Here is a 23,957-nt window from a genome sequence, read left to right as displayed (position 1 = left end):
CCATCCCCCGCTTTGGGATCTAGGGTCTCTGAGCACCTCTTCCTCCCCTCTGTCCCTCCCCTGTCCCTTGTCTCCAGGGCTGGGCAGCCAGGGGTGCTGTATTAGGAAGCAGTGCAGGAGCTGAAGTCACGTGGCTGGTTCTGAGCTCTCTGCAGGGAGGCCTCCCCTCCCCCTCCTATCTTTATTCCCCCTCCCCCCCATCTCCCCTCTTTGCAAGCCCCACCCCAGGGACCTAGAACAGGACCACCTGTGCTGCAGCCCTGCTCCCAGGGCACCTGAGAGGGGTCAGGTCTGGACTTTTATAGCTGACATCACTGGAGTTGAACCAGCAGTGCCCCAGTGAGTGCCCGCAGCCATGCGGCTGCCTTGACCACTGAGGGCAGAAATGAATGGACATCGGCCAGGGAGGCATCCAGGGGGAGGGGCCCTCTGCAGGGAAGTGGGCGCACCGCGCAGTCCCTGGATCAGCTGGATGACAGGTTTCCACCAGACCAAGTGCTATGGGCACAACACCCTAGGGGCCTGGCTCTAGGAGCACCCCTCCAGGGGCTGTTCTAGAATAATCCATTTTGGCAAACTCCTTGAGTGTTGTTAGTCAACAAACACTCCTGAAAGCTCACTCTAAAGTCAGTCTCCTGGCTGGGGTATTTCTGAGTGTTTCCTTGTTGAAGTTCAGTCCATCTCCCAACAGCTCTGGGAGGGCAGCGTTACCTTCCTCATTGGGCTGAGGGCTCTGAGAGTGGCTGAGCGACTTGCTCAGTGCTGCCTGCAGGTGACCAGAGGATGTGACCCCATCTTTCTGGTTGCTGCCCACTCATGGCAGCCACCCAGGTGTGAGTGGGGCAGGGAGGGCGGGGGAGGACGCCACAGAGAGGCGAGTCCCTGTGTCAAGCTGGGCCAGGTTTCTAGACTTGTTCTTCTGCCCCTGCCCCCAACCCGGGACAGGGGCTGGCTTCCCATTTCCTCCTTCAAGCCCCAGCTTCTGTTTCCAAACCTGTTGACTCCAAAGAGGCAGGAAGGAGAATGTATTGCAGGGAAAGGACATGCTGAGAGTAAAGGAGGTTTCTCAATATGTCCATGGTCTACAGGCAAATACCAGGAAGCCTCTTGGGGGGGTTCCTGCACAAGTAACCTCACCCTTCTGTGCCTCGGTTTCCCTCACTGTAAAATTGGGCCAGTGCACGGTTTCTCGGCCTGACATTTCCGACTGGGTCATCCTTGGTGGGTGGGGTGGGGGAGGGGGCTGTTCTGTACGCTGTAGGATGTTTAGCAGGCTCTCGTCTCCTGCTCACTAGATGCCAGTCACACCTGTCTTCCAGGTTGTGACAACCAAACGTCTCCAGACATTGGCAAATGTCCCCTGGGGAGCAAAACTGCCCCCACTTGAGAACCACTGGGCCAGTGGTTCTGGGGCCTGACTTGTTCAGCTGCTCCAACTTCCTCTGTCCCTCCTCTGGCCCGTCAGTGAGAAAGCACCTCACGGCACTGCCTAGAAGGTGGAACCCAGCCAATGGTGCCGGGCAGGGGGCCGGTGACCCAGATGGAAGCCAGAGCAACTGGCCTTGACCAGCGCAGAACCCACCCTCCCTCCCTCTTCTTCTGGGGGGTCCACAGCATCCCCCAGACGTGGGGACGCTGTTGACTGTAAGTGTCCACAAAGGCTTGAGGGGCACTCTACCCCTCCCCCCACATCAGGAAGAGAACATTTTAAAAATCTTTTTATTTAATTAAAAAAAAGACAGAACAACCCCAAACCAGTAGTAGGTACAGGGTTCACAGGTGCTTAACTGGTGGAACACACAGGGGTGGTTGGGGAGGGTGGTGCAGACTGGCACAGGTCACCACATAGGCCCGGGGGTCTCAGCCTGCGGGGCAGAGCCAGCCTCGCCGCTCCCCCGCCCCGGCCAGCCCCGCTGAGACACCATGAGAAGGAGAACGGGAGCCAGAGCGGAGGGTCCCTCCCCGAGCTGGGGCAGGGTGTGCGGAGAAAGGCTGTGAAGGCCAGGGTTCCGAGGCTGCTCTGCTCCCTGCTCTTTGTCGCTTCTTCCTACTCTCTTGGTCCCTAGAGTGGGCTCCCTCTTCTCGCCTGGGACTGGGCAAGAGGTAGGATTCGTGGGAACACAGCTTTCTCCATGAAATGACAGCAGCTCCCGGGGGAGTGGGGGTGGAGGGTGGGGTGGGGACTTATGTGGGGACTTCCAAACAGCAAAGCTGCCTTGCATTTGCAAGTGACAGAAGAAGAATCTCGGGGTCTGGCTGGGTGAGGAGGCGTTCCCAGATTTCACCCCCTTCCATCTAGCCGGAATGATGGTGTCATGGCGACCAGGGGTGGGGGCAGGACATCGGGGGTGGGCCCCAGCAGGCGTGGCCATGCTCCCCGAAGCGCAGAGCGTTCACTGCTGCACGTGCTTGGACGAACCTTCTCCCAGAGCCAACCTCCCCCGGACCAGTGCTCCTGGCAAGCACGGAGCGGCCTGGCAGGCGGTGCCTCGGCTCACCAGCACGCAGGGCTGCCCGCGGGAGGCGGGACACGTGGAGATTTCCTCTCTAGGGGCCAAAGGAGGATGGCAATGACCTTGACCCGGATCTAAACTCCCAGGGGGTCCGTGAGCAGGTGGCTGAGGTAAGAATTTGCTTGTCACTTCTAAGTACAACAGCTACTGGGATCAGAGAGGACAGCTCCAGATGGGATTCCCAAGTCTCCAGAAGTAAGAAAGGGTATGTTGTTAGAAAGCACGTGTTTTGTATAAAAGAAGGTAAGCTCCATGTTCCATAAAGCGTTTCTTCTGAACCCGAATATGCTTCCATGTTCTCTGCTGACTTTGGGGGAGGGGAGGGGAACTAGTTGGAAAAACGTCCAACAGGGAAGCAGCCTCCTCGGCTCCAGGCGCTGTGCCGTCCCTCTGGTGAGGAAGGAAGTCGACTCTGCGTGGCCCTGCACCCACTTCTCGCTGAGCCCTTTCAGGGGTGGCAGAGTAAATGACGACCAGAGGAGCCGGGGGAGGTGTTCTGCTACTTTTTAAGATGAGGAAATGAATGTAACTTGCTCTCCTGGTGTTTATTTGCAATAAATCATGATTAATAACCACCTAGGAAATGGACGCTTGTTCTCTGAGTTTTTGGTCGTGGTTCAGCCTTGGGTCTGCCCAGAAGTTCAGGCTCCTGCCACTGAACATCCGTGTATGTGGCACATCTGTCCTGTCCTCTCCCCCATGAGTGGCTCCTCAGGCCAGTGGGGTGGGACACAGCAGGAGGCCAGAGGGCCACCTTCCTCTGACCCATGGAACCTTCAGACTCTTGAGTACAGTCAGTGTGTTCTGCCCTTTCTGTGTGAGGCGGACACTTCCAGAAGCAGATGGGAAAGGCAGCAACAGACTCCGGCTTTGACCTCATGCCCAGGCCAGCGAAGGCCTTCCGCTCTGTGGATGCCTCCACAGGTCCCGGTCTCCCCAGTTGGAGGGGAGCCGGCCCCAGGACAGTGCAGAGCCCAAAGCACCAGCTGGCTTCAGGGCTTCCTCCTCAGGATCGCTTCAACAACAGACCACTTCCAGAAAGAGAGAAAGACAGACAGACAGACAGACAGACAGGAAGGAAGGGGCAAGCTTTAACTTCTATGTTTCTGGCTCCCAGGCACAGAAACCTCAGGTTAGAAAGCAGCTGACCAGTGTCCTGAGGCCCCCGTGTGCCCAGGCCGTGGCCACTCAGTGGCCCAGTGCCCAGGCAGGGAGGGAAGGCCCTGAAAGCAGGTTCTTCTGGAAATACTTGTTTCCAAGAGGAGAGAATGGCTCAATTTTGTTTTCTTGGGTTCGTGAAGGCTGGGCAGCCTCAGGAGCGCGTGTGGGCCTCCTGGGAGATTTCAGAACCCAGGGCATCAAAACACCCTGTTTGGGGGTAAGGTCAGCCTTCTGCTTCTGATTGCAGTCTCCTGGCGCTTTGCTCCAAGCCAGCCCGCGACACAGCTAGAGACCAGGGAGGGTTGGGTTTGGTTGCAGTCCATGGCTGGTCCACCTGGAGGGTTCAGTGCCCTCGTGCGGGGTCCAAACAGCCGTTCTGGGGAGAGGCTGGCGCTGAGAAAGGGGCGCTCACACGGGGGTTGTCCGCCGGTTCAGCATGCTGACGTGCAAGCCTTCCTTCAGGTCCTGCTGGAAGAAGTCGTGCACCTGCAGGAAGCTGGCCTCCTGGCTGGGGCTGTAGCTGGCAGCAGTTGTCACCTTGAGGGGCTCCCGGGACAGCGTGTACATGGACAGCTCGCCCATGGGGATGGCCCCCGTGATCTTCAGGCCCACTGGCGACGCGTCCCTGGAGGGTGAGGCCTCTGTGGACCTGGAGCTGGACCGAGAGCGCCGTCGCCGGTACCTGTAGCTGGGCATCCTGGCGTAGGGGGACGAAGAAGGAGCCTTAAGGAACTCCCGTTTGGTCTTAAATCTCAACTCTTTATTCTTCTCAATGTAAATGTTCACAGCCAGGACGCCCACGGTCTCTGCCACGATGAAGGACAGGGCTCCGAAGTAAAAAGACCAGCCGTAGTTGTAATGGTTCTTTTTGTCTTCATCGCGCTTGTCACTTGGGTCGCCTGTGTTGCTGGAAATGTAGACGATGATGCCTATGATGTTACTGAGGCCTGAAGGAGAAGGAGGAGAGGGGGTGGGAGGGGAGAGGCAGAGGTTAGACCCACAGGACCCATGGGCGGAGGAGGGGCTGGTGGCCACTCCCTGCTGGGATGGGTATGGCTTTATTCTGGTTGCTGCCTTGTCTTTTAAGTACTTAATTTTGAATGGGTGACAAAGTACGAAGCTCCAATGAGATATACAATAAAACACAGGCTCTTAGCTCCCCAGTTCTCCTCCTGAAGGTGGCTGCTGTTATTGCCTTTCTTTTTTTATTTCTATTTTTTATTTTATTTATTATTTTTTTAATCTTCTCTCGAGGATATGTTTATTGATTTTAGAGAGAAAGAAAGGGAGAGAGAGATGTGAGAGAGCAACATCGATTGGTTGCCTCCCATATGTGCCCCAACCAGGGATTGAACCCGCAACCTTTTGGTCCAACCAACTCAGCCAGGGCTGTCCTTCTTATATTGTTCTTATATCCAGTCTTGTTCTCTCTCTCTCTCACACACACACACACACGCATACACAGAGACAAACACACACACAGATCTATTTTTTCCCTGCACAGCACTCTTTGGCCTGCGCCCCTTCATTGCAGTCCGTCTGAGAGGCAGTTCCCCGTCAGGGCTTACGCACTGCCCGTCTGTCGAACCGTGCATGAGGCACCTGCCCCGGGACGTCTCACCAGGCCTCTGTGGTGGGTGTTCAGTGACGTCCCGACCTGCTACAGCCAGGGTGCCAGGGACACCTCGTGTGCGCACCACTGCGCACGCGCACGAGCACACCGTGGGGTGAGTTCCTTGCACAGGGGCTGCCGCCTCATTGGGTATGGGCATTTGGACGCTTAGAAATAAGCTTTATTTTGGGATCTTTTGAGATTTATTCAAAAGTTGGGAAGCTAGTCCAGAGAGCTCCTTGCTGACTCCCACCGGCTTCCCCCGTTAATGTCTTCCCTCACCACACATGTGTGCCGCAGGCAGAATGCCCGCCCGGTCCACTACTGTTCACAACCCTCCAGATTGTGCTTGGATCTCTCAGGGGCTCCATGAACGAACGTCCTTTCCTCTGTCCCAGCGTCACCCAGGACACCCTGCGGCATTTCGTGTTTTGAATTTGGGGTCACTGCCCCAATGCCCTCCACAGGGGTGCCAAAGGTCTCAACAGAATTATCAAGTGTCTGGATTTCTGCCAACCAGGGAGGTGACATACAGACACGATTGTTGTGTTTACGTGACTCTCTTATTCTTATAAGTGCGGGTGAGCAAAGCAAGATTCCTGGGTTTGAATCTTGGCTCCACCAACTGTCAACTGTGAGACTTTGGGTAAATTACTCACCTCCCTGTGCATCCGTGTCCTTTTGTACAAATGGGAATGTCATGGTGGGCGCGTCACAGGGTAGAGGGGGTTCAATGGGCTAACACACGCAGCACTTACAGCGAGCGCGTCTGGGTCTGTGAGGACCTGCGCTGTTCTGTCGCGTCTCCGTGCACTGCCACACCCTTTGTCCATTTTCCTGCGGCCCCGAGCCCGAGCCCGTGCAGCGGGGTGGGAATACTTCTCGCTAAGGGGACCAGAGATCCTGCCCCGAGCAAGCCAGGTGTGGGTTTTAACCCACAATACAGGCTCTCTGTCCCAACACACACACACACACACACACACTACAGTCCTCACACACAGACACAGTTCTCTCACACACACACACTCACACAGTCCTCACACACACACAGTTGTCAGACACACACATACTACAGTTCTCTCCAAGCCCCCTTGCTCGCCCTGCTCCAGGCATGCTGGGCTCCTCTGCTTCTTCTGTGCCCCGGCCAGCCCTGTGCCCCCTCACCCTGTCGCTACCTGGCCAGCTCCTTCAGGTCTTGGTGTCTGTGAGTCCCTTTGGGTACCTCTCTGACCCCCCAACTTAACCAGGCACCCCTTTTGCAGGCTTGTGAGGCCCAGTTCTACCCCTTTGTGGCGCTCAGCACACCCGGATTTAACTACTTTTGATTGAGGTTAAATTCACATAGAAGTAGCCCTGGAGAGCATGCAAGTCAGTGGCGTGCAGCACACTCACAGTGTCGTGCAGCCACCACGCCTGTCTAGTTCCAGAACATTTTGTCACCCCAAAAGGTGGCCCCATTGAGCAGGGTGCTCCCCACACCTGGACTTTTGAAGTGAGTCACACACGGAGACTGTGGGGACCAGAGTGGCGGCTCACCTGCAGCCACAAAGAGGATGCCGGCGCTGAGGACGATGTTGTTCTTGCGGCTGTAGAACCGCCCAGCAGCGATGCAGAGCCCACCGAGCAGGAGCAGGATGGTGCTGAGGATGGGGAAGACGCTGGAGGCACGCACGATGCCTGAGCCAGGCGGGAGACAGAGCAGAGAGGGCAGTGAGACTGGCCGCCAGCTCCTGGCTACGGCCACGGCCATGGTGCTGGCCAGGGGCCCTGAAGACCAGGCCCACCCCCTGGACTGTGACTGTTCTCCTCAGGCCCTAGAGACCGCGGTGCACTGGGAGCTGGGTGGGATGGGGGCAGCTGGCCTAGATGTGAGTGGCAGTCCTGCCTTGCAGGTTACACCAAGCGGGCTGAAGTCATGCCCGCCCCTGTCTTGCCTAGGCTCTCACTAAGTGTGAGTCACTCTTCTGCCAGCCAGCAGGCAGGACAGCCCCTCAGTGGCACCAGAGAGGCCACAACGACAGCCGTGAAAACTCTGGACCGCCTCCTGTTTGGACGGCACCTCCCAGCCCGCTGAGCCCTCTCGGGGTCTCGGTCTCCGCGAAGCCTCCGGAGGCTGGCAAGAGGCGCCCTCACAAAGGAACTCCGAGGGGTGGCCGAGGACACAGGGTTGGCACTGTGTGCTCTGTGACATGCTGTCTGCTGGCTGTGTGGCCTTGGACAAGTCACTTTGCCTCTCAAATGCTGAGTGTCTCCGTTTGTGGAACGCAGTGCATGACAGTACCTACAGCCTAAGGCTGGCTTCGTGTGAATGAGGGGCGTAGCACAGGGCCATAGCACGAACTTCCTAAGTGACAGCCTTGATCTCTGTTGTCATCATCATCATCACCCCCAGAGACAGACAAGGACGTGAAAGCTCAGGACCTCCTGGGGTCACAGAGGAGGAGGCAGCTGGACAGAGAGACACACGGGGACGGTGGTGTCCAGCAGAGAGAGATCTGCTCCCTTGCTCTGCCACTGTTCCCTCTTTTATGCCCCGGGGAGAGCAGTAATACCTACCTGTAAGGGGGTGAATTGTGGCCCCCAAAAGATATGTCCAAGTCCTAGCAACAGGCACCTAAGAACAGGAGCTTATTTGGAAAAAAGGTGTTTGCTGATGTGATTATATTAAGCACCTCGACATGACACCATCCTAGACTTGGCATCCTAAACCCAATGCCAAGTGCTCTTATAGGAAGAGGAGAAGACCCAGCAGAAGAGGAGACACACAGGAGAGAGGCCGTGGGAAGACGGAGGCTGAGAAAGGAGGGGTGCAGCCCCAAGTCAGGGAGGGCTGGGAGCCCCCGGAAGCCGGGAGGTGCAAGGAAAGATTCTCCCCTCGAGTCTCAGAGGGCGCGTGGGCTGACTGGAGGTTCCTGGCCTTCCCACTGTGAGAGAGTGGGGTCCTGTCATTTTGTAATTTATCACGGCGGCTCTAGAAGAAGGATACCCACCTCTGAGGGGTTTTGCAAGAAACTGATGAAATGAGGTTCATAAAGCACTTAGTAGGGGCTTGGGGATGTGGGTCCCTCTTAGATTCTGGCTGGAAGGGCAGGAGGAGGGGAGGGGGGACGTGAAGAGGAGCCCCGGGCTCAGCCTTCCCAACAGACATGCCTGCATGCCTCCCAGCCCAGTAGAAATCTCGCCCCGGGGACCCTCGGTGGCTCCAGCAGGGGACAGTGAGTCAGGGAGCGCTGGCAGGCGCCCACCCCCTGAGCCAGCTGAGCCAGTGTGTGGCGTCTTGGCGTCTGAAGACAGTGTTTGTCTCCCCTCCTGTAAGCCCACCAGTGTGTGCCCCTGCTTCACAGAGAGCGGTTTGTTCGGGGCATTAAATGAAGCCCTTCTCCAGCCGCCACCTCTTTCTCCCTGGTTTTTCTCACAGCCACAGGCTCTGGGAGGAGGTTTCCTGTGGGCTTTTGAAACATGCCTCTGAGCTGCGCGGGCCAGAAAAGCCAGGGGTCCCTGGACGCCCGCATCCTACATCGGCTCAGAGAGGTGGAGAGAAGGCAGCCCGATGCCTTGGGTCGCTGAGGTCAGGCCGGGCTCAGAGCCATCCATCCTGCCCAGGTAAGTCATGTGAGCACCTGTCCTTTGCCACATGGTCTCACTCAGGAGCTCTGGATGTGCAGATGCCAGCCAGGGTCACTGTGCACAGTGGGGCAGGCTAGGATTGCTCCGGGCCGGGGGAGGAGCGGGGCTGATGTCCAGCCCGTATGCTGTGGCCACATCCAGCCCTGGCACACTTCCTTCTAACTCATCCTCAGGCACACCCAGCAGCCCTGACACCAGCACTCTGAGGCTTAGCACTGATGTTATCCCCCCACCTGGAAATGCGGAACCCAGAAAAGGGGTGCCAGGCCCGGGGCAAGATGCTCAGGAGTCCCTGGGGCCAGTGGGGCAGGTAGAAAAGTGATCCCTCCAGCCCCACAGCTGCCTGTGGGCCTGCAAACCAGCAGAGGCCCTGCCACAGCCCAGCAGGGAGCCAGTAGGAAGCCCTGTGACAGCGACTTAAGTCAACGAAGCCCAGTTTCTCTGGAAGTCTTCAGAGTGCATGGCTAAGGGTTGACCTGGTTCTTGAACTGTCGAAGGTGGGCTGTGAGGAGCACGCCCCTGGGCCTGCTGGGGCTGGTGCCCCACGCCCAGACGGCTGAGCTGCCACTCCAGTGGGCTCTCCCACAGGCATCCACTGTGGAACCTCCTGCCACCTTCTCTGATACCTGTTCTCCGCTGGAATGTCAGCACCTGAAAGGCAGAGCCCTGCTCGCCGCTGTGTCCTGCACGTCTACAGCAGCGCCTGGCTCGTGGCCGGCCCCCAATAGCTTGAACAGGTGGAGACATGGATTCCCATGAACTTGCGTCTCCTGCAGATGCCAGCCCCACAGCTCTCTCTCCTGTGCTTCTGCATCCTTTTGGGATCAACAGTTTGGACAAAGGCCACAGGACTGAATGCTGGGGACCAGGGTGTCCTCGGAAACACAGGCTGGATGGCTGCGGCGACTGTGACCTTGGCCTGTCCTGCAACGCTGCCCACTCCCTCCGGCTCCAAGCTCACAGCTACCTGCACTCTGGAGCTCAACGTCAGGGCCAGTTCTCCCTGTTTCTGCAGCCGGAGTGGAAACGACTCTCCTCGTTAGAGAATCAGCTCTGCCCTGCACCCCAGTTCCTCCAGTGGCTGGAGATCACAGGCTCCAAACTGGTCACCCCTCCTCTTCCCGGGGAGTCTCCAGGCTTGTTAGTGACCCTGGCTGCTCTCCCCATAGTGCACACTTGAGGAGAACATTTCCTTCCCCACAGAGCTTTAACTGCTGTTGTGCTGTCCCCTCCTTTTATTTGGGAAAGTCACTGCTGGGCCCTCTGAACCCTGGTGCCCTCCCTGGGGCCACCGCTGGCAGGGTGTGAGGAGCTGGAGCTGGTGGCGACTGCAGGGCACATTCTCGGTCTGCCCCTCGGGTCCTCCCCCATCCCCCCTGCTCTGGGCCTGGGAGGCCGAGCCACAGAGAGTCATCAGGCGCCCTGGACTCTGGCTTTGGGAGCCCAGCGCAGATGAGGCGGCTCTTTGCCAGCTTCCTCCCTGCAGCTGCACCTGAGGGGGCTGCACTCCTTCCTAAAGGCCACGGCTCCTGCTCCATACCTTCCCCCTCCCCTGCCCAGGCCCAGGAATGAACAGGCTCCTTTGGTTGCTGGCCCAGGTGTGCTCACCATCCCCTGCCGGTTTCCCTCAGCCTTGCCCATACCTGCCAACAGTCCTGCGTGACACCCTTCATTCACTGGTCTGAGCAGACCCTCTGCTTCCTGCTGGGACCTCAGGAAGCCACATGATCTGACCTCTGGGCTGACGAGTCACAAGATCAATCCAGAAAGACATCCTAGAGTTCTGGGGACCATGGTGGGGACAGGCAAGGGAGTGAAGAGGAAGAACCAGCGCCAATGCCCGTAACCTCAGTCAAGTTCAAGTGGGAAGTGGAGAGGGTGTGGTTTGTTTCTCCAGTTCCTCCTTCCTGCAGTCCCAGGGTGGGGCAGTGGGGCAAATCTGCACCCAGAGCCTTAAGCACCCACTGATGGCTCCAGGGTGGGGCAAAGCACCAGGGGCTGCCCTAGATGGCTGTGCAGGCCACGCCTTGTACACCTGGAAGGGTGTCATTCATACTGCAGGCTCAGCAGGTGTCGTGTGGTGGGCCACCTGCAGGACCATCAGTGGCCGCCCCGTGGAGCATCATTGGCTTGGCTCAATGTTGGCCTCTGGAAAGCGGACAGAGAGGACAGGCGAGAGGAAGAGGAGATGGTGAAGGAGGGGGATGGGAGGGAGATCTGGCCAAATTATTTCAGGTTCTGGGCCTGGCCTGAGCAGCCTGACACCGCCCCAGGCTCCACCGGGACCACATGCTGTTCTCTTTCACCAGATGACTCAGAACCCAAATCCTCTCTTAGAAAAAAATAAAACTAAACCAAACCGATCCACGAGCAGGTGCGGAGTGAGCTGCGCTCTCTCTGAGGACACTGGTATTGATTCTCCCTAAATGAGGCCAGGCCCGTGCCCCGGGGGATGAAAAGGGGAAAATGACTTCAACATGGTGCTGCTTTATCTGTTCCCGGTTCCCAGGCTCCTTCCTTCCTTCCTCCTAGGCAGGCTCAGGGATGAGGTCTGGCTGGATTCAGGGTGTGGACCTGGGTTAGTCCTTTGGGTTCTGTACTTGCTACGACTTGCTCCATTCTGGGGCCAGCCCAGCCACAGGACATGGGCAGGGCAGGGAGAGACGGGGTGGCTCTACCCGTCGGTGCCGAAAACGCTTAAGGTGCTCTCGCCACCTCCCTTGCCTCCTCCCACAGGCTGCCTGGCACCCTAACAGGCTTAGTGTGCAACTCAATCTGATTTTTTGAGAGGCGAATGCTGGTGTGTGTGGGGAGGGGTGGGCAGGTGCAGTGCTGGCAGGGGAATGTGTTCAGGGGGGTCACAGCCCCCCAGGGATGCCAGACCTGGGTCAGCCTCTGTCTTTAACCTTCTGAACCCAGGCCCAGCTGCAGCACCTGCTCCCCTGAAGCCAGCTGCACCCAGCAGCTCTGGGGAGTGGAGATACCCAGGCCAGCATCTATTCTCCCCAGGCCTCAGTCTCCTTGAGGGAATGGGACTCTCAGCCAAGTAACGGCATTGGGATACCCAGAATGTCATGGCAACGTTGAACACAGCTCCGTCCTCTGAACCAGAAAGGGAGAGACGAGAGCATCCAGAGAAAGGCACCCCCTCCACCCCCGCAGAGCCCGTCTTTCCTCCAGCGCCCACCTGCCACCCGGCTTCCCCTCCGCACACAAAGGAAGCAAGGGATTCTGGACACTCACGAAGGAGATACTCGGAGCTGTCATGGTCGTAGTCGTTGTCCTCGGGGAAGTGATTGATCCGGAAGCAGTGCCCTTTATAGATCCCTGGAGGGAACGAGAGGAACGGATGCTGTAAGCGCTGTGTGGGCTCGCTTGCCCGTCCATTCTGGGCTCAGTTGCCATGTGTGTCACGTGTGAGCCGGGCTCTGAGCAGGCCCTGGACACGGCATCCCCAGTCTCGTGGGGGGGGGGGGACGGCACACACACAGGGAACAACCCCATGGTGGGAAAATGCCCCAAAGGTGACTGTCACCCGTGACAGTGAAAGCGCACGCCACCAGTAACTGTCTGGGAACAGAAAGAGACCTCAAGCAGGGCTGTCCTGGGCAAGCAGGACATGCTCTCCCCCTACCCAAGGGGATTGAGGACCCACGCCTTAAAAAATGACAAAGAATTTGCCACTGGGAACTGGGAGGAGGGGGCTTTTGAGGCAGAGAAGGAAGCCATGAAAAGACAGGGTTAGGGGCAGAGCTTAGCGAATTTGGGGGGAGGAGGGAAGTTCGGTGAGCCTCGAGCTTTGAAGGACGTGAGTGTGGGAGGAAGCCGGCGCTGAAGAGGGAGCCATATGGGGGGGACTATGAGTCAAGTAAGTTAGGATGAAACCTGCCCCCACGGTATCTGTCTGTATCGTTCCCCCTCTCTCAAACACAGTTATGGGGAGTCCCTCCCCAGGCGCACGCCGAAACTGCACACAGCTGGCAACAAGATTCCAATCCTCTCATCCGGTGTGAAGGAAGAGAACATGGAGCCAGAGAAACTTCCAGAAAGACCAAGGCATCTCCTGCCTGGTTTCCCCTCCCCACTGTGAGAAGTACCTTCACCGGGAGGGAGGCGGGACACCCTGCGTAGTTAGTTCAGTCGCTGCAGGAGGACAGGCCGGTCCTTCCTTCTTGAACCTTCCATCCAGCTCTCCCAGTCCCTGCTCCCCTGCAGTCTGGGAACGCCCAGGACAGAAGTGGACACCGGTGGAGAGGGGGGCACACGGGGTGTCAGGCCCTGCCCAGCCTTCCAAGCCCTCACCCTGGGGTCAGCTTCCCTGCTCCAGCAAGGAGCTCATCTTGACGGCCCACACAGCCAGGCTGGGACGGTTTCCAGCTGGGCCCAATTCTTGTTCTGCAGCTGCTGCCAAGCGTCCTGCTGGCCCCCGGCAGCCTGGCCTGACCTCACACAGTGTGGGAGCAGGGCCTGCGTCAGACCAGCATCCACTGAGGAGCTCGGGGCACGCTGCTCTTCCACCGTTTACCAATTAGCTGGCTTCCCGCTGCTTCCCGGAGCTTTCCGGCTGTCTGCTGCCTCCAGAGAGCTAGGGTGCTGGCCCCCTGCTTCCTGAAGGCCCACAGGGGCCACTGGTGGGTGGGCTGGGCTTGGTTAGGGATGGTGAGGAACAGAGGAGGGTCTCAGAGATGACGCCTCAAGTGCTTCATGCTTCAACTGTGTTCTCTGCGCTGTGTCAAGCACGAACAACTTAGTTACCTGGTTCAGTTTCCTCATCTGTAGGACAGACACAACCACAGGCCTTACTCCTAGGGATTTCACACGAGAGAATACGCAAAAGGCACCTAGACGATTCTTGGCCCACAGTGATGGCTCCAGGCAGGTTCGCTGCTATTGGAGCCAGAAATCACCTGTCCTCTGCTCTGCCGGTCCTCACTCTTTCACGAGTGGTTGAGTTGGTAGAGAACCACGAGCGATTGTGATCAAGAGGAGAGAGCACCAAGACAGGCTGGGGTCAGGATGGCGGGGGTGGGGGACACAGGGGTCAGGATGGCTGGTGGGTGGGGGCACATGGAGGCCAGAGTGAGCCAGCCACACCCTCCCCTCCCCCTTGGCTCCTGTACCCCAGATTCAGAACAAGCATTTTCCAGGCATGGTGGGCTTGGCAGAGCATTCTGCTCTTCGTCACCCCCCCCCCCCCCAGATTTTGGGTCTACTCTATGAGTCTAAACACAATCACCAGGTCACATATGCTTGTTGGAACCAGTCAAACAGTAAGAGGTTGAAAAAGAAAAAAGAAAAAATTCTCTTTCTTCAGACTTGTTTCCAGAGGTCAACGGTCAACTGTGCATCTTCCTTCGTGTGTGTGTGTACATGTAAATGAGGTCAACCCCTGTGCTTCTAAAAAGTCAAACTTTTTACTTGGAGATAATGGTAGATTTACCCACGGTTGTAAGGAACCGTACAGAGGGACCCCATTACCCTGCCCCCCTCCCATAGTAGCATCTTGCAAAAGTACAGCGTTGCAACCAGACACCGACAGGGCTGCAGTGAAGATACAGAACGTTCCCACCCCCCCAGGACCCCCCACGTCGCCCGCCCTTCTGTACTCACACACCTCCTCCTGCCCCCAGCCCCCGTCCCCACCCATGGCAAGCACTCAGGTAGTCCGTCTCCATTTGTGTAGTCCTGTCCTTTCAAGAATGTTCCTCAAAGGGAGTCACACAGCCTGCAGCCTGCGGGGATCGGCTCTTTTCCCTCCGCGTGCCTCCCTCGAGACTCATCCAAGTTGTTTACGTATCAAGAGTGTGTTCTTTTTTGTTTTCTTTTTATTGTCCTCTCGTCCCTTTAAGAGCCAGCCCCGTACTCAGGACGGCCCTCCTAAACTGAGAGGCAGGCTGCCGTGTGTCCTGCCGGACTCCGCTGTGACAACTGAGCACGGGGAGCGGAGAAAGCACAGGCCGGGCTGACCAGTGTGTTCCTTCACTGCAGCGCACCGCTCCATGCGTGGGCGCGCCACGGTTTGGCACCTGTGTCGTTTCCGGCGCTTACACCTGCGGCTCCCAGCCGTGTCTGATAATGCTGCTGTAAACATTCACGTTCAGGTTTCGGGAGGGGCCCCAGTTTTCTTTCTCTGGCTTAAACGCCCAGGGGGGCAAATGCGGGCTCACATGAGAGCTGCAGAGTTTGGTTTTATGAGGGACTGATGAGCTGGTCTTGAGAATGGCTACGTGCTTATTTTAAAGTGGAATTACACTCTGTAACCTGAGTTTTTCATTTAACAATATGTACACACATCTCTCCAGGTCAATATCTATAGATCTTACTTCTAAGAAAACCTGCTTATTTTAAATAAAAAACAATACGTTGATCCTAATCCAAACATTGCTGAAAATCCTAGAAGGAAATGAAGACTGTAGGGACCAGGGGAATGAATCTTGCTCCATCACTGATAATGCTGGAAGAAAAGCATGCTTTGGCAGGAATGAGGAAACCTTATATTTATACTTGCAATCTGAAAATAAAACCCAGGTTTTGAAACATTAGCTTGCATATAAACGCATTTGTTCCAAATGCTCCTCCAACCGATCTGGCTAACCCCCACCCTACATTGAGGATGCTAGTTCATATTTGACAGAAATTGTAAGTAGAAATCACTGTCTAACATATTAACTCATTTTTAGCATTCTTTTTAGGGTACATAACCATCCATTGTTATGGTTTATCAGTTCAACTACATCATAGCAATAGACATTCCCCTCTCTTGGGGCTGTGTGTACACACTACAGACTCCACCATGTGGAATTATGCCCCAAGACACAGGAACGCGTGCCCTTTCTCCTTTCCCTCCTCCCGCACCAAACTCTTCTGCACAGACTGAAAGAATGGGCACTGTGGTGAGCTGAACTGTACTCCCCTCAGATGTGTTGAAGTCCTTAACCCCTGGTATCTGTGAATGTGATCTTATTTGGAAATAGGGTCTTGAAGATGGAATCCAGTTAAGATGAAGTCACACTGGGGTGGGCTCCAAGTCCAACGCCTGCTGCCCTGACTGGTGTGACTCAGTGGGTTGGGCATTGCCCCGAAAACCTATAGGTCTCAGTTCGATTCCCTGTCAGGGCACGTGCCTGGGTTGTGGGCCAGGTCCCCAGTTGGGGAGAGGCAGTCAATTGATGTTTCTCTCATACATCTTATTTCTCTCCCAACCTTTCTTTCTCCCTTTCCCTTTCTCTAAAAATAAATATAATCTTAAAAAAATAAATCCAATGATTGGTGTCCTTATAAGAAGGAAATGTGGACACAGACACACACAGGGGAGAAGGCATGTGCAGACAGAAACAGAGGTTGGATTGATGTGTCTACAGGCCAAGGGATGCCCAGCTGTGCTGGCAAGCACCAGAAGCTAGGGAGAGGCAAGGAAGGCTTCTGCCCAGAGAATCAGAGAGAGCGTGGCCCTGCTGACACCTTGATTTTGAATGTCTGGCTTCCAGTACTGGGGGACAATCAATTTCTGTTGCTCTAAACTACCTGGTTTGTGAGCATTTGTTACGGCTGCTCTAGGAAGCCCATACGGGTGTGCTGCTGTGTGAGAGGAAATGCAGCCTCCTCGTTCACTCATCGTTGGAGTCCAGCCTTGCAGGAAGGTGGAAGTGCCCCCACTCCCAGACGGGATAGGCTTTCCTGCTCTTCTGTCTGCTACAGGAGCCCACGGCTGATGCCCAAGAAGCCATCTTTACTGGGTATCTGCAAAAGCATCTTCTCATTGAGTGTGCCACACGGAAACTCCTCAACCTCTCAGGGCTAGGCTTCCAAAGCAGCTTCTCCAGTCATCCGGTGCAGGTCCCCACCGGGGTCCCGCATCCTCTCCCCAGGGCCCTCCTATGTGGGGACTGCCAGCGATTGCGACCTCACCAACCCCCAAAGCATCCCATTTTCAAACAGCTTTAAGTTCCCAAAGGGTCACCTGCCTCCACAAAACTTCACCCACAGCTGCTATTTATAATCCACGGCAATAGAAGTTTCCCCGCTCATGTGCAACCCTTCAAACCACAGACGAGGGGGATTGCATCTAACGGGACCAAAGCGTGGCAGCTTTTCCAGCTGTCCAGGGTTTGCAGGGAGGCTCAACACCAAGGAGACTAGGTGGCCTACAAGCTGCCTCCTCTGGCCAGACCTTGCTAACAGTCTACAGCACAGGTAGCAAACACAAGGCCCGGGGCTGAATCCAGCCCTCCAGCTTGTTTTATCTGGCCCTTGTTTCTACCCGGCGGCAGCACCGAGCTCTTTGCCCCTAGTTAAGGAGTAGTTACATTTATACAGTCCTAACATTATATTCGGCCCTTCGAAGGCAACCTTGAGACTGACGTGGCCCCCGGTGAAAATGAATTTGACGCCCCTGGTCTAGAAGCCTGGTCTCAACCCCACCCACCTTACCCCGTCTGCACTGTAAAGAGGTGGGGGTTGTGGAGGAGGGGGCAGAAGAGTCTTTGGCACATGGAGAGAGAAAGAGATGCCCCCTGAGTCAAGAATTTGGGTATTCTAAATGAGTGTCAAACATCTTCAGTTCCTCCAGCAATTTCTTTCCTGATTGGTTCCAAGATCTTTTGCTCCAGCCTTGCTCCCTCCTTCTGGGTCAGCTCCCAACTCTTGGTGCCCAGAAGAACAAGCCCCCCGGCCCCCAAACCCCACCTTCCAGGCTGGGTCTGATGGGCCCAGGGCACGGCGGCCCCGCCCCCTCCTCTTCTCTGGAGCGGGTGCTGCTGCTGTTCAGGGCACCCGGTGTTCCTGTGGGCTCAGCCTCCCAGGGCTTGTTCACAAGGGCCGCCTCACCTCCCGCAACCTGTTTTTGTTGAGTGCAGTGTTCAGTCCTAAGGACCTCACACTTATCGCTGTCAAATTGAATTTGGTTAGCGGTGGCCTAAGGCATCGAATAGGGAGAAGATGAATGGCCGATGCGAGCAGTAAGAGAGAAAGCCATTTCCGATCCACTTCACACATGGCCTCTCTCGGTGAACGGCCATTGGTGGTGTTGCGGAGTAGGTGCCATTTAGAGCGGTTAATGCTGAGATCCAGCACTGGCCACACCGCAGGAACTCTGAGGGGCTCCTAGGGGTCGCCGGCCTGTGTTCCCAGAGACAGGGGGCCCTCTCTCGCCCCAGGGTTGGGAAGGCGCTGGTGTGAGGAGACTTCATTAGTCACCAGGAGAGTTATTTCCTCATCTGTCAAACTCAGGAATGGGGCCAGAGGGAGCGCCTGCTGCCTTATGATTCCTGGACTATGCTGTAGAGAAAAAGTATAGGGGTGTGTGCTGACATCATGAACCCCTTTTGTTAAAGGTATTTCTTCTTTTTTAAATTTATTTTTAGAGAGAGGGGAAGGGAGGGAGAAAGAGAGAAAGAAACATCAACATGTGGTTGCCTCTCACACACCCCCCACTGGGGACCTGGTCCACAACCCAAGCATGTGCCCTGACAGGGAATCGAACTGATGACCCTTTGGTTGGCAGGCTGGCATTGAGTCTACGGAGCCATAGCAGCCAGAGCCTATTAAAGGTATTTCTATAGGCATAGGAAACATCTGGAAAGAAATACCTTAAAATATGTGCAGTGTTTTATTTCTGGGTGGTAGGGCTATGAGTGATTTAAAATTATCTACTTTTTTTGTGTTTTCTGAGTTTTCTATGATGTGTGAAAATGAACCAATAAGGCTTGTTAAAAGAACAGAAGCCAAATATTGGACTCTATGTGAAAATGTGGCGGTGTGTCTGAAATGAGCACCGATCCACTTGGACGTGGGAACAGGTGAACAGAATGTGAACTGAGGTGCTGGGAAGGTGTGGGGGTGGCACTTTGGCCTCTGTGGGGCGATTGCCCCATCGTCCTTCCTCTGGGCTGGGACCGTTGTGCCCCTGGGGTCAGGCCCTTATCTACAGCTTGGATGACCAATCCCCAGGACTCTGGGATGATGATGTAAGACTTTCAGTGCTAAACCCAGGAAAGTCCCAGGCAAACCAGGACAAGTTGGTCATCCCATGAGTCACTTCAGGGTGCTTGACTAATGGGCCACCTCGGAGGTCTGTCCTGATGAAGGAATCCTGGAGAAAAGAACATTAGAGGGAGACTTAATAATAATGATTACTTGTGTCATTCCTTTACTGCTTTTCATAAGCACTGGTTCATTGGGTCCTCGCCCACACTAGCAGCAGCAGCGGACACCTACTGAGAGCACATGACACCCTTTGCCCTGCCTCGTACTTCTCTGCCCACTTTTTACTCCAGCCATTCATCAATGCAGCAGCCAGCTCCACACACGTGGCAGCTGCACCGGCTGTTTCTTGCTTTTTGCCCACAGCATTAGGTAGATTGCCCAGGGGAGCTGCTCTGCACCTGTGCGTGTGGGAGCTCCAGGGGTTACCCTCCACCCACCTGCCAGGGGTAACCTTTGAGCAGGAGGATGGGAGCTGGTGGGCAAATGTTCCCATCCTCCATTCTTAGATCCCCCCCTACCTGCTTCAGGGGTCATGGCGGGGGGCAGGTCCCAACAGGACGGAGCCCAGGGATGATCCACTCAGGGTCGCCCTGCACTGGCTCTCCCTCTGTCTCAGTTTCACTCCCCCAAACCCTCCCCAACGCCAGCTCCTGGCAGGGCCACCCAATACACCTCCAGCATGCAAGCCCTGGCTGAGGCTGAGACGGAAGCTTCTGTGCTGAGCACGTTCGATGCACATCTTTGTAATCAGGCTCCTTCAAAGATGGAAGACAGAAGCTGAGAGGTGTTGAAGAACCTTCTTCTTCAAAAGCCCCACGGCAGAGACCAGCTGGGGATGATCAGACATTTGAAAGAAGAGGCTCCGGGGACCGGCGGCAGAGGGTGGCCCCTGGAATCCAGCTCCTTGACGTCTCATCGAGCGTTCTTCCAGCTCCACCCTGATGCTGCCTTTCCGAGGATCCTCTGGGAATGCAGGAAGGGCTGCTAACGCCATCGGGGCTGCTGGTCTTTCTCCCCAGGACAGATCAGGAAGTGAAACCACAGAGCCACCAAGGGTGCTGGGTTCGAGAAGACAGTTCCCAACGGTGTCTCCAGGCTGAGGGACTGTTGGGAGCTGGGGTGGGGGTGGGGAGACCTGGCATGGCATGGCCCCTTTCGGCTCAAGGACAGGATGACAGTGAATACACAGCCACAGGTGTCAGTGGAAGAGGGCGCAGAGTCGAGCTTTTCTGCACCATCCTCTCCTCAATGGTATCTGTGCTGAGCGCAGGCCACTGTGCCTGGCGCTGGAGCTACGGCTCTGAGTTAGGTGTTGTCCTAAGCTCCCACTCTGGGGGGGACTGGTGAGACAGGAAGATAAAATAAATGACCCTCAGTCTCCTTTCACGGTGATAGGGCAGGCAGGGAAAGGGATCTGAGGTGAGGCATTGTGGGTCATGGGTTCCTGTCCTGAGCTCTGGCTGAGTTCAAAGCTGAGGCCGGGGGCTACAGGCAGTGGCCCATGTCTGGGAAGAACATCCCCATCATTCCCAGCCTCCTGGTTAACACGAGGAGCAGGAAAGGCAGAAGAGGCCCAGCTGCTGGTGCAGGCCGCCCAGATCGGAGGAGGGGATGAGGGTGAGAAGCACAGGGGGGCCAAACAGTCCACCGGCTTCACTGGGGTCATCCTCTGTGTTGGAAAATAATCACACAACATTTATTCTTCTAAGTAGCTATTAGTTTGAACTTCATAATTTGAAGTGGTTGTCTCCTGCTGTGAATTGGGTCCTTGTGTGCTGGTCACAGCCCAGGCGCAAGGGCCAAATGGATCAAACCCTTGTCTCAGAGTGGGCCATATGGGAGGAGGTCCCTGTCCTGGGCCAATCATTTGCAAGGGTAGCTGCCCCTCTGGTGTTTTCCCAGAGCTGCTTGTCTGTGAGCCTGGCCCCTACCCTGACCCTAACCTCCTGTGGGAACAGCCTAGCAGAGCTGCAGGGCTGCGTGTTTCCAGGAAGGACCCAGAAATTCACGGAGAAGGTGGAGAACTGAGGGGCGGCAGGGCCTTGGACTTGAGGGAAGACGTTATCCTCACCAGAAGAACAATGGCAGGGATCCGTGCAGCACCTAGTATGTGCCAGGCACTATTTTAAGCCCCTGATGTTCATTAACTCCCTTCATCTTCATACTAACCCTGGGAGGTAGAGAGGGTTACTAACACCACTCGGTACTAGGTGCCCTAGCCACATTCGAACCCAGGCTGCCCGAATTCTGAGTGCGTGCCCTTACCTCCTGTGCTCTGGAGGCAGAAGGACCCGGTGAGCTCTCAGAGCTACAAGTCATTCTGATCACCAGTAGCGTGATGGGGAAGTGTGGGAAAAACTCCTGGGCTAAGGAGACTGGCTGATGTTTGGGGCAGAATTAACCTTTCACTGGAAGATGGAGATGCTCAGGCAGAGAGGTGTCAGTCCAGGACCCCCCACTCATCAGGACAGAGAGCAGTCAGGGACGGGTGGGGGTGGGCGAGAGGGCAGCGCTCGGCTGTGGCAGAAGGTCAGGGGTTGTGAGGTGCCAGTGTGTATGGAGGGGGTGCCACATTGGTCTGTGCGAGCAAAGGACCCATGGAGACCAAGGCATGCAGGGAGGCCAGCCTTGTGCTCCCGAACCTCAGATGGCCTGGCCTAGGCAGGGAGCAGCAATGGGGTGCAGTGGCTGGGCTGGGGTGGGGGTCTCACATGGTAGGCTTGGATGGGACTTTACAGTACAGTTTCCGTGGGGGTGACTTGAGGTTGCAAAACCCTGGGTTGGCAGCGGCCACTCCTGAAGGGAGCAGCAAGGTGTGAAAAGAAGAAAGGCCGCACAGGGCAGTGCAAGCCCAGCATGCTTGGTTTGGCGTGACCCCAGTCCTTGTCCTTTGACATGTCTGCAGATGAGGGACCAGAGCCCAGATGGAAGTGACTCTGCCAAGATCATTCCAGCGCAGAGACGGGGGAGTATTCACTTCTAGAGCTGCCATAACCACAAACCAGGTGGCTTAACCGACAGAAATATGTTGTCTCACAGTTCTGGAAGCCAGAAGTCCAAGATCAAGGTGTGGGCAGAGTTGGTTCCTTCCCAGGCCTCTTCCCAGCTTCCGGGGGTCTGCTGGCCATCACGGGTGTGCCGTGGCTTGTGGAAGCACCACCTTGACTTTGGCCTTCATCTTCATATGGCCCGTTCTCCCCACGTGCATCCATTTCCCAAGTTTCCCTTTTTCACAGGGACCGGATTAGGGTCCACCCTAATGACCTCAGTTCAGCTGGGTTATCTCTCTAAAGACCCACATTCCAAATAAGGCTGCCTTCTGCGCACCAGGGTTCAAGGTCCAGGACAAGAATCTGAAGGGGCACAATCGGCCCATCACACAGGGTTGGGGGCAGATGCTCAGCCAGGCGCCCAGGCCAGCGCTCCAAACAGCCGTCAGCACACCCAGGCTCCACACTTCTCCCACCCCTGGAGCTCCTTGCTTTGCTCCCTGCAATTCCCCCTTGGAGCTCGTCTTCATAATTCCTTAATTCCATGCCCATCTCTAAAGAACGCTCCTAATAGCTGTGATTTACCCATTGGCACCCGCTGTGCCCTGCTCGGGCTGGCCTCTCTCCAGTGGCAGCCAGGCGGCGGGCTGCTGGGTAAAGAAACTCCAGGCCTGGAGAGAGGCAGCATGGGCTGGGCTGGACTTTCTGGGGATCCCTAGCACCTTGGCCTGTTGGTGACTCCCTGTGAGACCCTGTTAGGCCACTATGGCCTTCAGTTCCCTCACCCATTTGTTGGGCAGCTGCTCCGTGTGAGATTCCGGGGACTCAGATGTAGCAGGGTGTCTGCCCACTAAGAACTCACGTCCTCTCTTACTGAACACGTGGCTACACTGTTTCTCAGCTTCCTGTGCAGTTCAGTGTAGCTAGTGACCGAGCCGGCAACGGAGTGTAAGCAGAAGGGAGGCGTGCCCTATCTGGACAAGGCTCTGGAGAAGTCGGTGTGCCCCACCAACTCCACTGCCTCCCTTCCCACCAGCCACTGGGAATGGTGGAGCCACAAGGTGGAGAGGACCGGGTCCCTGAATCCCACTGTGGAGGAAATGGGCTTACTTAACACCCACTTTGCACTGCTAAGTAAGCGATGCATCCACTTGTCTTACGTGTAAAACATGCGCTTTGGCGGGTTTCTGTTGCAGCCATAATCAATAACACAAGAAAGGAGCAAGACAGACATGGTCTCTGCCAGTCTGGAGCTTTCTGCTTGAGTCTCTCAGCTCTCAGTGAGGCAGGAAGCCTGGAGGAGGGCCCAGAGCTTTGGGGAGCATGTCCCAGAGTCACCTGGCCCCTGGCTGTGGGGCAGAGGTCAGGGAAGGCTGTCCCCACCTGGGAAATGGGGACATGCGTTCACCGTCCTTCAGAGCTGAGGTGAGGCCAAAGCATTTTGAGAAGGATAAAGCCTGATGATGTTGCCAGGGTGAAAATATAGTTTTTAATGCCTTGTTTCTTGGCAATGCTTTCAAACACACTGACCAGTGTTCCGACTGGAGTTTGGGAAGGAGCCGTCCGTGCCCTCTCCCACGGCCAGGTGCTAGGGATGCGGAGCCAGGGCGGCCTCTCTGGCAATGACTGCACTGGCCACCAGGGCTGGGACAAGTCTCACAGATGCTCTTTTTCTGCTTAGAGTCACAGAGGTGCCTCATCGTCTTTATAGGATCTGGATGGATTTTGATATAAACCCGGTCCACCCGTTCAGCCCTTTGCCCATTCTTTCTTTTAATTCAGCACCACTTATTGATGCCAGGCTGTGGGAGCCCAAAGACATGGGTCCTGCTGGCAAGAGCTCACAGTGCTCTGACCGGTGTGGCTCAGTTGGTTGGAGCATCATCCCGTAAATAGAAAAGTCACAGGTTTGATTCCTGGTCAGGGTACATGCCTGGATTTTGAGCTCCATCCCCCATCGGAGCGCGTATGAGAGGCAACCAATTGATGTTTCTCTCTCACATGGATGCTTCTCTCCCTCTCTCCCTTCCCTTCTCTCTAAAATCAATGAGCATGTTCTCAGGTGAGGAT

The 23,957-nt window shown here is 56.0% G+C and overlaps 1 protein-coding gene and 1 non-coding gene across 2 annotated transcripts in view; both read right to left on the bottom strand.

The window, feature by feature from the left end:
* Nucleotides 1-1,737: 1,737 nt before the first annotated feature.
* CACNG4 (calcium voltage-gated channel auxiliary subunit gamma 4) overlaps nt 1,738-23,957 on the bottom strand; it is a 55,029-nt gene continuing 32,809 nt past the window's right edge. Inside the window, exons 2-4 of the mRNA XM_024573414.3 lie at nt 12,157-12,240; nt 6,823-6,963; nt 1,738-4,621 (exon numbers count right to left, since the gene is read on the bottom strand). Of these exons, the coding sequence (XP_024429182.1) occupies nt 4,083-4,621; nt 6,823-6,963; nt 12,157-12,240 (764 nt within the window). The 3' untranslated portion in view covers nt 1,738-4,082. The remainder of the gene's footprint in view (nt 4,622-6,822; nt 6,964-12,156; nt 12,241-23,957) is intronic.
* On the bottom strand, nt 14,741-14,878 carry LOC112316630 (small Cajal body-specific RNA 11). The gene has a single exon (XR_002976030.1). It is a non-coding gene; the product is annotated as a small Cajal body-specific RNA 11 (non-coding RNA).

This window comes from Desmodus rotundus, chromosome 9 (genome assembly GCF_022682495.2).
Source record: "Desmodus rotundus isolate HL8 chromosome 9, HLdesRot8A.1, whole genome shotgun sequence".
In the NCBI taxonomy this organism is placed as follows: Eukaryota; Metazoa; Chordata; class Mammalia; order Chiroptera; family Phyllostomidae; genus Desmodus; species Desmodus rotundus.
The sequence above is the reverse complement of the archived record's forward strand: the minus strand, read 5'-3'. Positions and strand labels throughout refer to the sequence as shown.